The sequence below is a fragment of the Ipomoea nil genome, unplaced genomic scaffold (assembly GCF_001879475.1).
Source record: "Ipomoea nil cultivar Tokyo-kokei standard unplaced genomic scaffold, Asagao_1.1 scaffold1043, whole genome shotgun sequence".
Classification (NCBI taxonomy): Eukaryota; Viridiplantae; Streptophyta; class Magnoliopsida; order Solanales; family Convolvulaceae; genus Ipomoea; species Ipomoea nil.
The window spans coordinates 11,766,371-11,782,001 of NW_017617471.1; the positions used below are offsets into that span (position 1 = coordinate 11,766,371).

The following is a 15,631-nucleotide window of genomic DNA, read 5'->3' on the forward strand; positions in this document are numbered from 1 at the left end:
TGATCATCTCGTGATGCATGTACTTCATCTATCTCATTATCAATAATAGTGGGCAATAAACTTGAAGAAAATGGTGGTATTTCCTCAATATCAAAACTAACATCTTCATTCTCATCTCTAGTAATTTGTCTCTTTCCATGAAGAACAATTGACCATTTTTTGTTATAAGGATCACTAATATAAAAGACTTGTTTTGCTTGGGATGCCATTATGAACTGCTCATTTTTGTGCCCTTCACGATTAAAATCAACAAGTGTAAATCCCAACTCATCAACTTTTACACCATGTTTATTATCTACCCATCTACATCGAAACACCGGCACCCTAAACAAAACATAATCAACTTCCCATATTTCTTCAATCACACCATAATATGACAACTTTGCGAACACAAGATTTGTATCTTTCGAACTACTGAAATGCATGGAATTTGCAACCAAAGTAACTCCACTGTTTTGCATAGTGTTCTTTTCATCTTGAGCTTTTGTATAAAAAGAAAACCCATTAATGTCATATCCATTATAGCATAGGACATCCAAACCAGGACCATGTGCTAACCATGAAACAGTTTCAGACATATTATTCTCTTCAATAACTTTATTTTTGAACCAACGAATAAAAGTTCGATTGTGTTCGCCCACAATCCACATGTCTGTCCTTCTTGGATTTTGCTCTCTAATCAATGCCTTGTGTTCATCTAAATACGGCTCGACTTCACTTGTATTATGCAAGATGTACAAGTGTGCCTCCTCAACATCTTCACGAGGCATAGTCTTCACTTTGACTCCTCAAGTACCCTTCCCAGCAATTCTTCCTTCATGTCGATTAGTAGAAACACCAATAGCCTCTACCCCTGCCAAATATTCTGTACAAAACTCAGTAACCTCCTCTGCAACATAGCTTTCAACTATAGATGCTTCCGGCCTATATCGGTTCCTAACATAACCTTTTAATACTTTCATGTACCGTTCAAATGGGTACATCCACCTCAAATAAGCTGGACCACAATGTTTGATCTCTCTCACCAAATGCACAAGCAAATGAACCATGATATCAAAAAATGAAGGTGGAAAGTGCATCTCTAGCTGACACAGTGTAACAATAATGTCATTTTGCAATTCATCTAATTTGTCTGGATAAACAACTTTCCCACATATTGCATTGAAAAAGAAACAAAGTCTTATGATGGTATATCTCAACTTTTTAGGTAATATGCCTCTAACAGCCACTGGCAATAGTTGTTGCATTAAGACATGACAATCATGAGACTTCAACCCCACCAACTTTAAATCTTGCATATTAACAAGTTTACTGATATTTGATGAATACCATTGTGGTACCTTTACTCCACATAAACACTCACAAAAACTTATTTTCTCCTTTCTTGATAAAGTATGAGCAGCTGGAGGCAAATATGTTCTCTTATCCCCGCAACGTGGAGCTAATGTAGGTCGTATACACATTTCAACCAAATCCAATCTAGCATTGAGTCCGTCTTTAGTATTACCTTTAATGTCTAAAAGAGTTCCAACAAGACTATCACATACATTTTTCTCCACATGCATCACATCAATACTATGTCTCACATCTAGTGTCTTCCAATATGGAAGATCAAAAAATATAGATTTCTTTTTCCACGGACTCTTCTCATTTGTAGGTATCTCTTTTGACCTCTTACCTCTTTGAGATTGAAGCTTTTGAGTCTTACCAAAAGTAACATTGATGCATTCAACTCGTTCATAAACTTGATTCCCTGTTAATGGTTGTGGAGCATCTGTATAGTCTTGAACGCCATTGAATGCCTTTTTTAATTTTCTATAAGGGTGAAATTTATCAAGAAATCTCCGATGCCCCATGTATACAGTCTTTCTACCATGAACCAGTTGATGATAACATGTATTATCTTCACATTTGGGGCATGCCTTATGACCTTTGACACTATATCCAGACAAGTTACCATAAGCTGGAAAGTCATTGATTGTGCAAAAAAGCATTGCATGCAACTTAAAAGTCTCCTTCCGGTATGCGTCAAACACTAACACACCTTCATCCCATAATTGCTTCAAGTCATCAATCAAAGGCGCCAAAAAAACATCTATATCATTACCTGGTTGTTTTGGCCCAGAAATCATCAAGCTTAATAATATGTATTTGCGTTTCATACACAACCACGGGGGTAGATTATAAATTATCAACATAACTGGCCACGAGCTATGCTTGCTACTTAGGTTCCCGTGAGGGTTAATACCATCAGTACAAAGTCCAAGTCTAAGATTTCTCGACTCTTGGCCAAATTCAGGAAATGCATTATCAAATGTTACCCATTGAGAAGAATTAGCTGGGTGTCGAAGCTTGCCATCGAAAATTCTTTCATCTGCATGCCATGATAAGTTCTTCGCATCGCTTGGATTTGCAAACATGCGCTTAAATCTTGGAAGAATTGGGAGATACCACAAAACTTTAGCTGGTGGACTTTTCAAACGTACTTTACCACTCTCTCTTGTTTTATAACGAGATGCCCTGCATATTGGACATGCATGCAAGTCTTTGTAATCATTCCTAAACAATATGCAATCGTTAGGGCAAGCATGTATTTTTTTGTATCCCATACCCATGGGACACAACATCTTTTTGGCATCATATGTACTCTTGGGAAGTTCATTACCATCTGGAAGCATATCATTGACTATTTTAAGTAAAGCAGTAAAGCTCTTGTCGCTCCACCCATTCCCAGCTTTCAAGTTGAATAATTTTAATACAGCAGATAATCTGGTATATTTACTACACCCTGGCCATAAAGGTTGTTTTGAATCATTCAATAATTCATCCAACTCATTTGACCGATTGGTAAACTCTTCTCCAACATCGCGAAACATTTCATCCAACCGATCTTCAGACTCATCATCTTCATTGTCAACATACATGTTAGATGTTGTAGCCACATCGCTTTCACCGTGCCAAATCCATTGTGTATAATATGGATTAATCCCATTAACAATTAGATCATCATATATGTCTTCTTCACCTAACCTTTTCTGATTACAACATTTCGTACAAGGACAGAAGAACCTCTTATTACTATTCGGAAGGTTATTATTTGCAAACTGTAAAAAATTTCTAACTCCATCTTCATATTCCTGACTAAGTCGATTAGCTTTCATCCAACTTTTATGTAACACCCCAGATTTTCAAGACACTTAAAACTTATAAAATAAAGGTGAAATCTCATTAAATCCCAAAACATAATACAAGGGTGCGGGGTGCTATGCCACACCTGAGCTAGAGAACTCAGGTGCACAAGCTAACTATCTAATATCCTTAGTAATGTAAATGCATAAACATGGCACACAGGCCGGAAGGGAAACTATCTACTTCTACGCTCCAAGTTCTAGCGCGCTCCAGTGACTTATTCTTCTGTGCCTGAAAGCCAAATATATCTGTTCAGCGAGAGATGCTGGTAACCCACTCCAACGCGTTGAAATACAATACATATAGAGATATATATAGATATACGAAAACCATTTTGAAGCATGAAGATATATCCTACGAGACTCTAGCTTTTAAAACCGGGAATGACTCGACAGATAAGGCTAGACACAAGCAACAGTTATAATCAAGCGTATACAATCCACAACAGGCAAGACAGATAAAGCTGATCACGAATAATAATCATAACCCATCATACACAATCCCTAGCATAAATCCCATAGTCAAATCCCCCAATATACTCATAAACACAACTCATCCATATCTCATCAAATAGCACACTTTGTTGGCGCCACAGGACCAATCGCATGCCCATACATGAGGGTCAGCGCATATAGCTCTGACACGGCCCCGCAGCACCCTGCCCCGTCTCACATTACGGAGGAGCCGATCGCAACCGGCTGATGGACCTTTGTCCTACATAATATTTATATACCTGACCGGTCTTTACCAGCCTGGTTAACAGTTGAGATGGTTCTCAGCCCATTCAACTGCCCGTATAGTGGACCTTTGTCCTATATAATATTTATATACCTGACCGGTCTCTACCAGCCTGGTTAACAGCCGGTATGGTTCTCAGCCCATCCGACTGCCCGTATAGTGGAACTTAGTCCTATATAATATTTATATACCTGACCGGTCTCTACCAGCCTGGTTAACAGCCGGTATGGTTCTCAGCCCATCCGACTGCCCGTATAGCCCGATTGATCTCAACCAACTCGGGGTTACACACACACATAACATATAGCAAGTACATGCAACCCACATTAACATGTTGGGAAGGGGGAGAAAACGTATAACAAAACCTATGCGTGATCCCTCACATACTAAGAATAGTCCTAAGGGGTTCATGCTTCTTCCACCTAGGTCAACGTGATACCAATTCAACTAGCATGCAATATAATAGACCCATAACCTACGAACGGTACCCGAAATATCAAACTAGACATAGGCACGATAAACGGAGTCCGTTGGGACACCACGGGGAACGGGGGAACATCAAACGGGGAAGCCTGGATCCCAAGGTGGGATAATTTCCAGCGGGTAGCCGGTGGGTGGGGGGGCCACTCGCCGGACTTTACTGTTCCGGGCAGCGGGTCGCCGGCGGGCAGCTGCCCGCCCGCCGGCCACCCGCTGCCGGGCGGTATTTCACGGCCGTGGGTAGGTGGCGGGTCCCCTACCCCCCACCTACCCCCCACTGACTCTTTTCACACACTTTACGCCCCGGGAACCGTTGTGGAACCCGAAACCATGCTTAGACACTTTACAATGCAATTAACGGCAACACGTAGACAATTAACGAATCAAATACAAGAAACGAACGGCACATAACCTATCATGCTTTCCTAAATATAATCAACACCCAAACATGCGATTTCCCCACCCGATAAACCAAGAATAAGATCATACGATACAACCTAGGGTTCTAATCACTTTTATATCAACAAGAATACGGTTCGTCTTCTAATTACAAGATTCGGTACAAATAACACATAAGCATTAAGAATGCCATACAATAATCAAGAACGACATATAATCATCAAGAACTCCACATAATCATCAAGAACACCATAATTATCAAGAATCTCCCAATATCAAGATCACCCATGGAATTATCCCATCAATCATCAATAATAATATCACAAGTCACCAATACACAATAATACGGGGAAATCCTACGGGGGAAATCATAGCTATGAAAATAAGTTTTGTTGAGACATGGGTTACCTCTTAGCCTTAATTAATTCCTTGGCTATGAAGGGTCTTTCTTTAAGCTTTCTTGCTTTCTTGATTTCTTCTAGGGGGATTCTTGGAGCTCTTCGGGGAGGTGGGGCGTTATTCTTGTGGGGGTTTCTAGGTGCCTCTTAAGTCCCCTATTTATATATTTAGGTGTCCTAGTTTAGGAACTAATATTATGGGCTTGCTAGTTCTATTTCTTTTGGGACTAAGGATTGGGTTTAGGGGTAAGGGCCCGTGGACTATGGTGGGCCTTCCTAATTAATTACTGTGATCTAATTCTTTCTTTTGGGTAATTGATTAAATGATTTAATTGATCTTAGGGGTCGTAACACGGGGTGTTACATTTTATCCATCACAAGCCAATCTAAAATAATAATAACCTAGTTAAACATTTGTTAACAACATTTTAACAAATTTATATAATTATAACTACTACAACAACTACACTATATTCATTTCGGCCAATTAGTATTACATTTTTCTCACAACATTTTAATTTAAATTATTTGGTAAGTTATATACTTGAAAAAGGCAAATTATGGACCAAGATTCACCTAGCATGGTGGGCCTTGGTCCAAAACAACATCATTTTATATTAAGTATCAACTAGTGCAATATATTCAATAACATCATCATGTATTATACACTTAGCTTGTTCACTTAAATTATTTGGTAAGTTATATACTTGAAAAAAGGCAAATTATGGACTAAGATTCACCTAGCATGGTGGGCCTTGGTCCAAAACAACATCATTTTATATTAAGTATCAACTAGTGCAATATATTCAATAACATCATCATGTATTATACACTTAGCTTGTTCACTTAAATTATTTGGTAAGTTATATACTTGAAAAAGGCAAATTATGGACCAAGATTCACCTAGCATGGTGGGCCTTGGTCCAAAACAACATCATTTTATATTAAGTATCAACTAGTGCAATATATTCAATAACATCATCATGTATTATACACTTAGCTTGTTCACTTAAATTATTTGGTAAGTTATATACTTGAAAAAAGGCAAATTATGGACCAAGATTCACCTAGCATGGTGGGCCTTGGTCCAAAACAACATCATTTTATATTAAGTATCAACTAGTGCAATATATTCAATAACATCATCATGTATTATACACTTAGCTTGTTCACTTAAATTATTTGGTAAGTTATATACTTGAAAAAGGCAAATTATGGACCAAGATTCACCTAGCATGGTGGGCCTTGGTCCAAAACAACATCATTTTATATTAAGTATCAACTAGTGCAATATATCCAATAACATCATCATGTATTATACACTTAGCTTGTTCACTTAAATTATTTGGTAAGTTATATACTTGAAAAGGCAAATTATGGACCAAGATTCACCTAGCATGGTGGGCCTTGGTCCAAAACAACATCATTTTATATTAAGTATCAACTAGTGCAATATATTCAATAACATCATCATGTATTATACACTTAGCTTGTTTACTTAAATTATTTGGTAAGTTATATACTTGAAAAAGGCAAATTATGGACCAAGATTCACCTAGCAAGCTAAGATTTGTTCACTTAAATTATGTATTATATTCATAATATTTGTTCTATATATCTATAAACTAAACCTTATTCCTTAATGTTCATACACAATTATTCCTAAAATTTCAAGATATACACAATAATATATAAACAAAATTTCATAAAATTCCACATATACACACAACAATTCATAATTGACCCACTAACTTATAAAATTAAATATATATACACAGTTATTCCTAAAATTTCGAAAATATACACAATAATAATATATAAAATTCAAAATTCAAAAAATATATATACATAACCATTTTTAATTTATAATATATATATATATATATATATATATATATATATATATATATATACACGTACGTACCTTGCAGGAGAGGCGGCGAGCGGCGATGACGTTGGGCGACGGCGAGCGAGGCCGAGGCCGAAGACGACGGCACTGTTGCGAGCGAGGCTGAGGACAACGTCGACGTGCGGTGAGCGAGGCAGTGGACGACGGCTTAGGCGGCGGTGGAGAGCATCGGTGGCGTAGGGCGTTCGGCGGCGGTGGCGTAGGGCGTTTGGAGCAGATGAGTGAGGAGTGAAATGTTGAGTGTGAAATGTTTGGGCGCTGATCTGAAAAGTTCTAGCTAGCTTCATTATTTTTTTTTTTTAAATTTAAGTATACGGCGTCGGAGATTAATTCTCCGACGCCGTATCTACTATTTATTTTTTATTTTTTTAAAAAAATTCGAGTATACGGCGTCGGCGATATACGTCGCCGACGCCGTATACCATTTTAATTTTTTTTTTTAATTATTCGATACGGCGTCAGAGATTTAACTCCGACGTCGTATCTCCTATTTATTATTATTATTATTTTTAATTTGAGTATACGGCGTCGGCGTTATATGTCGCCGACGCCGTATACCATTTTTATTTTATTTTTTTTAATTATTAGAGATACGGTGTCGGAGATTAATTCTCCGACGCCGTATCTACTATTTATTATTTTTTTTTTTTAATTCGAGTATACGGCGTCGGCGATATACGTCGCCGACGCCGTATACCATATATATATATATATATATATATATATATATATATATATATATATATATATATATATATATATTTTATTTGAGATACGGCGTCGACAACGTATAACGCCGACGTCGTATCTCGTATTTATTTTTTATTTATTTTTTATTTAATATACGGCATCGGCCATACCAAATAACCGACGTCATATGTATTTTTTTAAAAAATAAAAAATAATTTTAAATATTTAACGTCGGATTTTCAAAAAACCGACGTTATAATGTAGACGTTAAATCCGTTTTCTGTAGTAGTGATTGCTATGGGAAAATCTAATGCTTTAAAGCAATGAAAGAGGGAAAGCTATGCAATGACATTTTAGTAAATAACTCAACATTTATAGTGTAATTAACAACACTATATAGTACAACTAACAATACCATTGAATTCAATCCCGCATATCTATAAACTATAAATGCAATGAACATATGCACTCTGCCATGTTCAAAATTGCACTTTAAAATTTGAATATTTATAAAGATACCACAACTTTTTCTAACATATGTGTTTTTTAGATTTGTTCCCATGTAGTCTATAGTGTTAATAATTACAGTCTATATGTTATTAGTTGCACTTTAAACTTTGAGTTATTTATAAAAATTCTATTACATTTTTTTTCTAGGTCGAACTCATCATATAGAATCTTCTTAGTGCGATTTACATATATAGTTTACTGACTATTATATAAGAATATAATTTACCTGTATATATTCCTAAATAGTGGTTATATATTTTTCTCTTTCATAAAAAAAAAAAAACATTTTTCAAATTAATAGTAGTTGTAATTTTTTCATTATTTAATTCCATCTTACTTTATATGTCATGCAAATTGCAAAGGCAAACCTAAAAACAACAACAATAACCCACATTTATGGACTGTACCTTGTCTTTGAGAAAGACTTCCGGTCATGAATATTTACAAAATTAATTTAACATTTTTTTTGATGACGAGGAAAATCTGTGATCACTATTTAATGGTGTTCATTAGATAAATTTTTCCTTGTGATCTTAGCTGATAAAAGACAATAAAGAGTTAAATCGATTTAAATTTTTCATAGCTAACCAGTCTAAATCAAGAAAGCAAATAGCTAGGCTGCTCAACATTATTTATTAGATAATACTAAGAGTAAAAACATTCTGTAATGTACCACATCAAGATATATAAGTCAACTATATATTTTTAAAAATCACTTAATTTGACAGTCAACACATTACAATACACCAAAATGGGGAAATGTTTTTACTCTTGAAAGTATGTATATAATCTTTTTATGTAGGGAAAATGGCACTTTTTCCCCCTGAGTTATATACCTATAGCATTTTTTTCCCCTAAATTATTGAAATGGCTGTTTTTCCCCCTGAAATGTTAAATGGACATATTTACCCTTAAATTAAATATTAAATTTATTTTTTTTTTCCAACAAATTATGACCATAATTTGGTTCAAACTAAACAAACACCATAGCAACCAAACCGAAATATTCCAATTACAATTTAGAATCAAAATTCGATATTTAAGAGTTTATTAAAATCGTGAACCAGAACGGATGGTTCATGTTCCGAACTGAAAAAATAAAATACATTTATTGTTGAATTTAGACTATTTTAAAATAAAAAATAAAATTTTAAAATAAAGACGGTTCAAAATCGCGAATCAGATCCGGAACCGCCGGTTCACGGTTCAAGATTCAATTTTTTTGATACATAATTTTAATAAATTGATATTTAAACATTGGGTTCTAGATCTGAATTATAACCGTAAACTATTAATTCGATTGCTTTAGTATTCGGTTCAATTCAAACCGAACCGTGGTCCTGCCTACGTATACGCAATAATTTGTTGGAGTAATAAAATAAATAAAATGTTTACTTTAAGGGTATAAATGTCAATTTAATATATTAAGGGGAAAAGGCACCACTTTTAGAATAATTGAGGGGGCTAATGTGCTTACCTAAATAATTGAGGGGGAAAAAGTGCTATAAGTATATAACTCAGGGGTAAAAAGTGCCATTTTCCCTTTTATGTATTTTAAAGTCTAGAATCTAGATTAACTTTCCCTTTCAACTATTTTTTTTTAAACGAAAATGCATCTTATGTCAACAATTATTACTCTTTGTTAGTCACTTTCGAATTTAAAATAAAAACTATTTATTTTCATAAATTACTGATAAAGAATTTATCCAAAAAAAAAAAAAAAAAAAAAAAAAACTCTGTAACATGTTAGGGAGTGGCCGAGTGGGAATTATAGAGTATCTAGCTAGCAACATCTTTAATATTTTAAGTAAACATTAAATGGAGGGATGAAGCAACAACAATTTCTATACATTCTTAATTTCTTACAATAAATTAAATTTAATATCCTGACAGTGTTGCTGCATAGAGGGCTCTAAACAAATGGGATGTGTGGTTCCCTCCATAATGAGTCGCTATAAATATTTTGTCCATGCATTCAAATATTACAATTTTGAATACTTAATTTAAAGTACTCTGTATATTGAATATCTATCTTTAGATTAAACGCCTCCACTGAGCATCAATCTCATGACCTTCCATAATGGAGAGGTCACTACATACCATTTGAGCACAAAGTGTTTGGCTATTCTATCTTATTATTTAGCCCAAAACTGTCGAACCTCTAACCTTATGATTGAATTAACAATCATTATACCATAGACCATATAGTTAGTTCACTTTATAAAGTAAACCACTGATATAATGTTCGTTTTTAGTATATTGAAGTTTATTTTTAATACATTGAATGCTCTTTGTGTGTGTACTGAAAGTTCATTATTTGGTATACTATCTAAAAATGAACATTCAGTATACAAAAAGTGAACATTTATCCATGATCCACAGTTGATAGTATAATTTGTCTTGAATTAATTAGTAGTTCATTTACGAAGTACAAAAACTAAACCCCAAAGGTTGAATCCTCAACCCCAAGGGCCCTCACACCCCGGCTTGACAGAGCATTTGGGAGGATGTAAATCACGGTGACTCAATGGCTCAGTAGACAAGGCCAAATACCGGTGCACACAAGAAATTTGTCTACTTTGGGCATGATTCCTACACTGCTGTCACCGAGATTCGAACATTACTCTCTTCTCTCAAATACTGCCTACTAAACCATTGAGTTAAGCTCGTACATGCACGAAGTACCCAAGCTGCTAGGTTAACTTGTGGTTTAATAATATTTGGCTAGTAGCTAATTCAACATCAAGAAAGATCCAATTCAAAGCATGTTGCATAGGAATGTAATGTAGATGGATGTATATTGTAATTGGATCTGATCTGCGTTTGGGAAGCTCACATGGGGGGAGAAATGGACAGTTTCTGTTCCCTTTCTTGTTTCTCATAATGTAGGGTTGAAATGTCACTCTCCCCCCCTAAGATGCAAGGCAAGTCCAACCAATTGGGACCCTCCAAAGGGATACACTTTGAGATTGAACCATGACTTTTGGATGGCCACAAAATCTTCATCAAAATGTAGCACTCATCACTCTCATTTTAACAATCATAATCAAAATTTCAGCCCTAAAAGCACCCTATCACACTCAATACCAACCCTATGCTAAGCATTATGTTAGCCTTTCATAGGGAAACAAAAAGGCTAGTCATAGAGACATTTGTCAAAAATGTTAATGAAACAACTTTATCACCTATAAATACAAAATGGGTATCAGAAAAAAAAAAAAATCTTATTATTAGAATCAGAAGAGATAAAAACAAAATTAAAACATGTTAAGTCTAGTATTAGGTGGAGCAATCTTGAATGGAGTTATGTTTTATGTAAAAGAGGAATGATAGGTTTATAGAAGGTGGGTATATAATGCAATGGTATTAAGAGTAATGGGGGAGAGAGCAGGTAAAAGGGGGCAATGAAAGTATATAGGACAAAAGGAAGGGCCAGGGGTTCCTTGGAGTAGCAATAAAGACTATCCCAATTTTGCATCTTCTACTGTATTTTCACTCTAACCATCCAAACCAAACATTTGGTGTTTTAAAGCACAGGATAAAAATATACAACAAATAATGTTGCAGAAATCCGGATGATTTCTCGAAAGATTTTGAGTTGTGCAGGAACATTATGGGGGGTCATGGCTCTCGGATAATTCCCATGGCTTTCTTCATCGTCGTCATCATCACATTCTTTCTTGTGCACGGTTTTGATGAAAACGAGAATGGTAACAGAAGAGTCGTCGTTCTTGAAAAGCTGAGAGCTTTACTTGGAAAACGAAACGATGTTGTTGTTGCTGTTGCTGCTGCTGCTGATTCTACTGTTTACTCGTCTCCCTTGCCCTCGCCATTGCCATCGCCTTCTCCCGCTCCCGGGATTGAAGGCGGAGAAGCGCCTGCTCCTTCTCCGAGACGAGCGGTCCACCGTTATTCTCATCACCACCACCACCCTTCACTCCCACAAGCACACAAGGCTAAGCAGAAGAAGGAGGGGGGAGGGAGTTTCAGAAGAGTTCTGACAGCGGTTCTCGTGTCGGCAGGAGTGACATTCTCATTATGTGGTGTGTGTCTGTTGTGGGGATGCAGAAGATTTCAGAACAAAAGGAAGAAAACAGTGAGAACAATATACTGCAGATCAAAATATTTGAGCTCCCAGCAGAAGAGTTCAGTGAAACCTGACCTTTTTTACCTTGATTCAATAGCAGTTGGTTTGGAAAATCCATGCCCAGACCCAGTTTTCCCAGAAACTGAAACCTCACTCTCAACCCAAATCATCACACCAAAAGAGAAAGAAGAAACAGACCCACAAGTCCACAAACCTGGAGAAATTATTGTTTTTGATGAACCCCATTCATCATTAGATGATGATGATGATGATGATTCCTTCCATTCTATATGCAATCCAGGTAGCATTAGGCTATCTAATGCTTCAGCTAGTAGTCTCACTGAGGAAACCTCCCAAGATGACTCAAAACTATCCTTTCCAGTCTTGAATTCACAACCAAATTGTCCATCCACTTCTGTGCCACCGCCACCACCACCACCACCACCACCCTGCCTCCCGCCGCCCTTTGCGAAAGGTCCACCTCCTCCACCATCTCCACCACCTCCACCACCACTGGCAGGCAAAGATGGAAGTCCACTGCCAAGACTGAAACCGCTGCACTGGGACAAAGTAAGAGCTGCACCGAATCGTTCAACCGTATGGGACCAGCTGAAGCCAAGTTCATTCGAGTAAGATTCTTTTCTTCATTTCTCAATTAGGCCGAGACATTTGTAATTTTGTATACACTGATTATATATTATGATCTGAAGCAGATTCGACGAGGAGATGATCGAGTCCCTTTTTGGCTACAACCTGCAAAACTCAATGAATGATGAGGCCAAAAGCAAATCCCCATCTCCAACTAAACATGTGCTCGAGCCTAAGAGATTACAGAACATAACCATACTCTCTAAAGCTTTGAATGTGAGTGCAAACCAAGTTTGTGAAGCACTAACAAAAGGTAACATCAAATTTGATATATATAATATATGATTATAGATTAGAGAAGGGGAAAATATAATGCAGAGTTGGGTTGATTATGAATGTTGTGAAAACAGGAAAAGGGTTGTCATTGCGAGAATTGGAGGCACTGGCAAAAATGGTGCCAAATAAGGAAGAAGAGGCCAAACTGGCAAACTATAAGGGAGACATAAATGAATTGGGCTCAGCAGAGAAGTTTGTTAAAGCAATATTAAAGGTGCCATTTGCTTTCCAAAGAGTTGAAGCCATGCTTTACCAAGAAACATTCAGTGATGAAGTTCTTCATCTCAGAAAATCTTTTTCAATGCTAGAGGTAACACAAAACCATAGTTAATTGGTCATAGCATGTTAGGATCAAACGTTTATCACTACATCAAAAGTTATAGTCCATAGCGAAGTCACGATTTTATTTCTTTATATCATCACATTTTCGAGAGATGGGGTCTTCAAACTTCCACCCAACAATCCCTTAGCCATCTGGTATTGGATTTTGCCTTTCAGACCTTCGCCCAACAATTCCCTAGCCATCTGATGTTGGATTTGACCCTTCAGGCCTTCGTCCAACAATCCCCTAACTATCTAGTGCGAACTTGACCCTTCAGGCCTCCACCCAACAATTCCCTAGCTATATGGGGCTAGACTTTGCCCTTTAGGCTTCCATCCAACAATTCCCTAGTCACTTAGCATTGGACTCGACTTTTCAAGTCTCTGTCTAACAATCTCTTAGTCGGACTTGGCTCTTCAGGCCTCCACAGAACAATCCTCTAGCCATCTAGTGCGGACTTAGCCCTTCAGGCCTCCACCCAACAATCTTCTAGTTATCTGAACTTTTCTCTCCAGGCCTCTGCCCAACAATCCTCTAGTCACTTAGGGCCCGACTTGACTTTTCATGTCTCCATTCAATAATCTCCTAGTCACCTAATGTTAAACTTAGTCCTTCATCGTCCTCCGCCCAACCATGTTAAAGAATAAGGATGAGTACTCCACTATTAATAAAAGTCCCAGCATGTCAAACACGATCTGTTATATTCCAAGTCACTAACGAACTAAGCTACATACATGACTTGGAACATAACAGATATCATAAATTTAACCTTTGCTCTTCACTCACAGCTAATTAAACTTGTTTTGAATTCATTTAAGGATGCCTGCAAGGAGCTGAGATCGAGTCGTCTGTTCCTAAAGCTACTAGAAGCCGTACTAAAAACCGGAAACAGAATGAACGTGGGAACAATCCGAGGAGGAGCCAGGGCGTTCAAGCTCGATGCCCTCCTAAAGCTCGCAGACGTGAAGGGAACCGACGGCAAAACCACACTGCTCCATTTCGTGGTCCAAGAAATCGTGCGATCCGAAGGGCTCAAAGTCTCCGAGAGCATAATGGGAAAGATCGAGCAAAGAACCAAATCCAAAAACATTAAACACGACAGCAGAGAGGAAGACTACAGGAGAATGGGCTTAGATCTCGTCTCGGGTCTAAGCACCGAGCTCTGTAACGTGAAGAAAACCGCCACCATAGACTTGGACGTGTTGGCTAACTCGGTCTCGAACCTCTCTGCTGGGATCACAAGCATACGAAGCCTCGTGCTTAAAGACTTAGCAGATGAAATTGCAGGTAGATTTAATTAGAAGTTGTTATTCAATCAGACTTTGTGCCTAATATAAATGATTTTATTATATAGCACATTCAGTTATGGTAATCATACTGTTCGAAATTGCAGGTGGGTTTGTGTCCTCGATGGGATCGTTCTTGAGCGGAGCGGAGAGGGCTTTGAAGGAGTTGCGGGAGGATGAGAATGGAGTCCTGTTGCGGGTGAGAGAGATTACAGAGTATTTCCATGGAGATGTGAGCAAAGATGAACCAAACCCGCTGAGGATTTTTGTGATTGTGAGAGATTTCTTGGGGATGTTAGATCATGTGTGTAAAGAACTTAGGAACTCTAAACCTTCGACTAGTCCTAATCCTTTGTCTCCATTCCGGTAGCTGTTTTGTTGATTGGTTTCTCAATAATTTCTCTTACTTTTTGTTTTTTTTTGGTCCTTTTGATTTTGATTTTGTGTACCAGTTTCTGAATCCTGTAAATTAATCAGAGAAGTGCTTGGAAAGTAAGACAAAAAACACAATATTATCTTTTTGAATTTAGAATCATCAATGTCAATTTTTTACTTCTTGTTTCAGAGAAAAAAAAAAAAAAAAAAAAAAGGAAAAGGCTCAAATAGGCCATCAAACATTTGTTAAAGAGTCCATTAGCCCCTCCAACTTTTTAAAGGTGTAATTACACCCATAAACAATGCAGTTTGATGCAACAAGCC

The 15,631-nt window shown here is 37.1% G+C and overlaps 1 protein-coding gene across 2 annotated transcripts; it reads left to right on the forward strand.

Moving 5' to 3' along the window:
• Window positions 1-11,723: 11,723 nt before the first annotated feature.
• Window positions 11,724-15,350, forward strand: LOC109180993 (formin-like protein 11). Of its 2 annotated transcripts, none has more exons than XM_019330732.1 (5): window positions 11,724-13,029; window positions 13,114-13,301; window positions 13,399-13,634; window positions 14,465-14,933; window positions 15,040-15,350. In XM_019330732.1, the coding sequence occupies exons 1-5, from the start codon at window positions 11,927-11,929 to the stop codon at window positions 15,300-15,302; spliced, it is 2,259 nt and encodes a 752-aa protein (XP_019186277.1). In that variant the 5' UTR covers window positions 11,724-11,926; the 3' UTR covers window positions 15,303-15,350. The 2 variants fall into 2 exon arrangements, with proteins under 2 accessions (XP_019186277.1, XP_019186278.1); XM_019330733.1 differs by having other exon boundaries at window positions 14,465-14,928; window positions 15,030-15,174.
• Window positions 15,351-15,631: the final 281 nt, after the last annotated feature.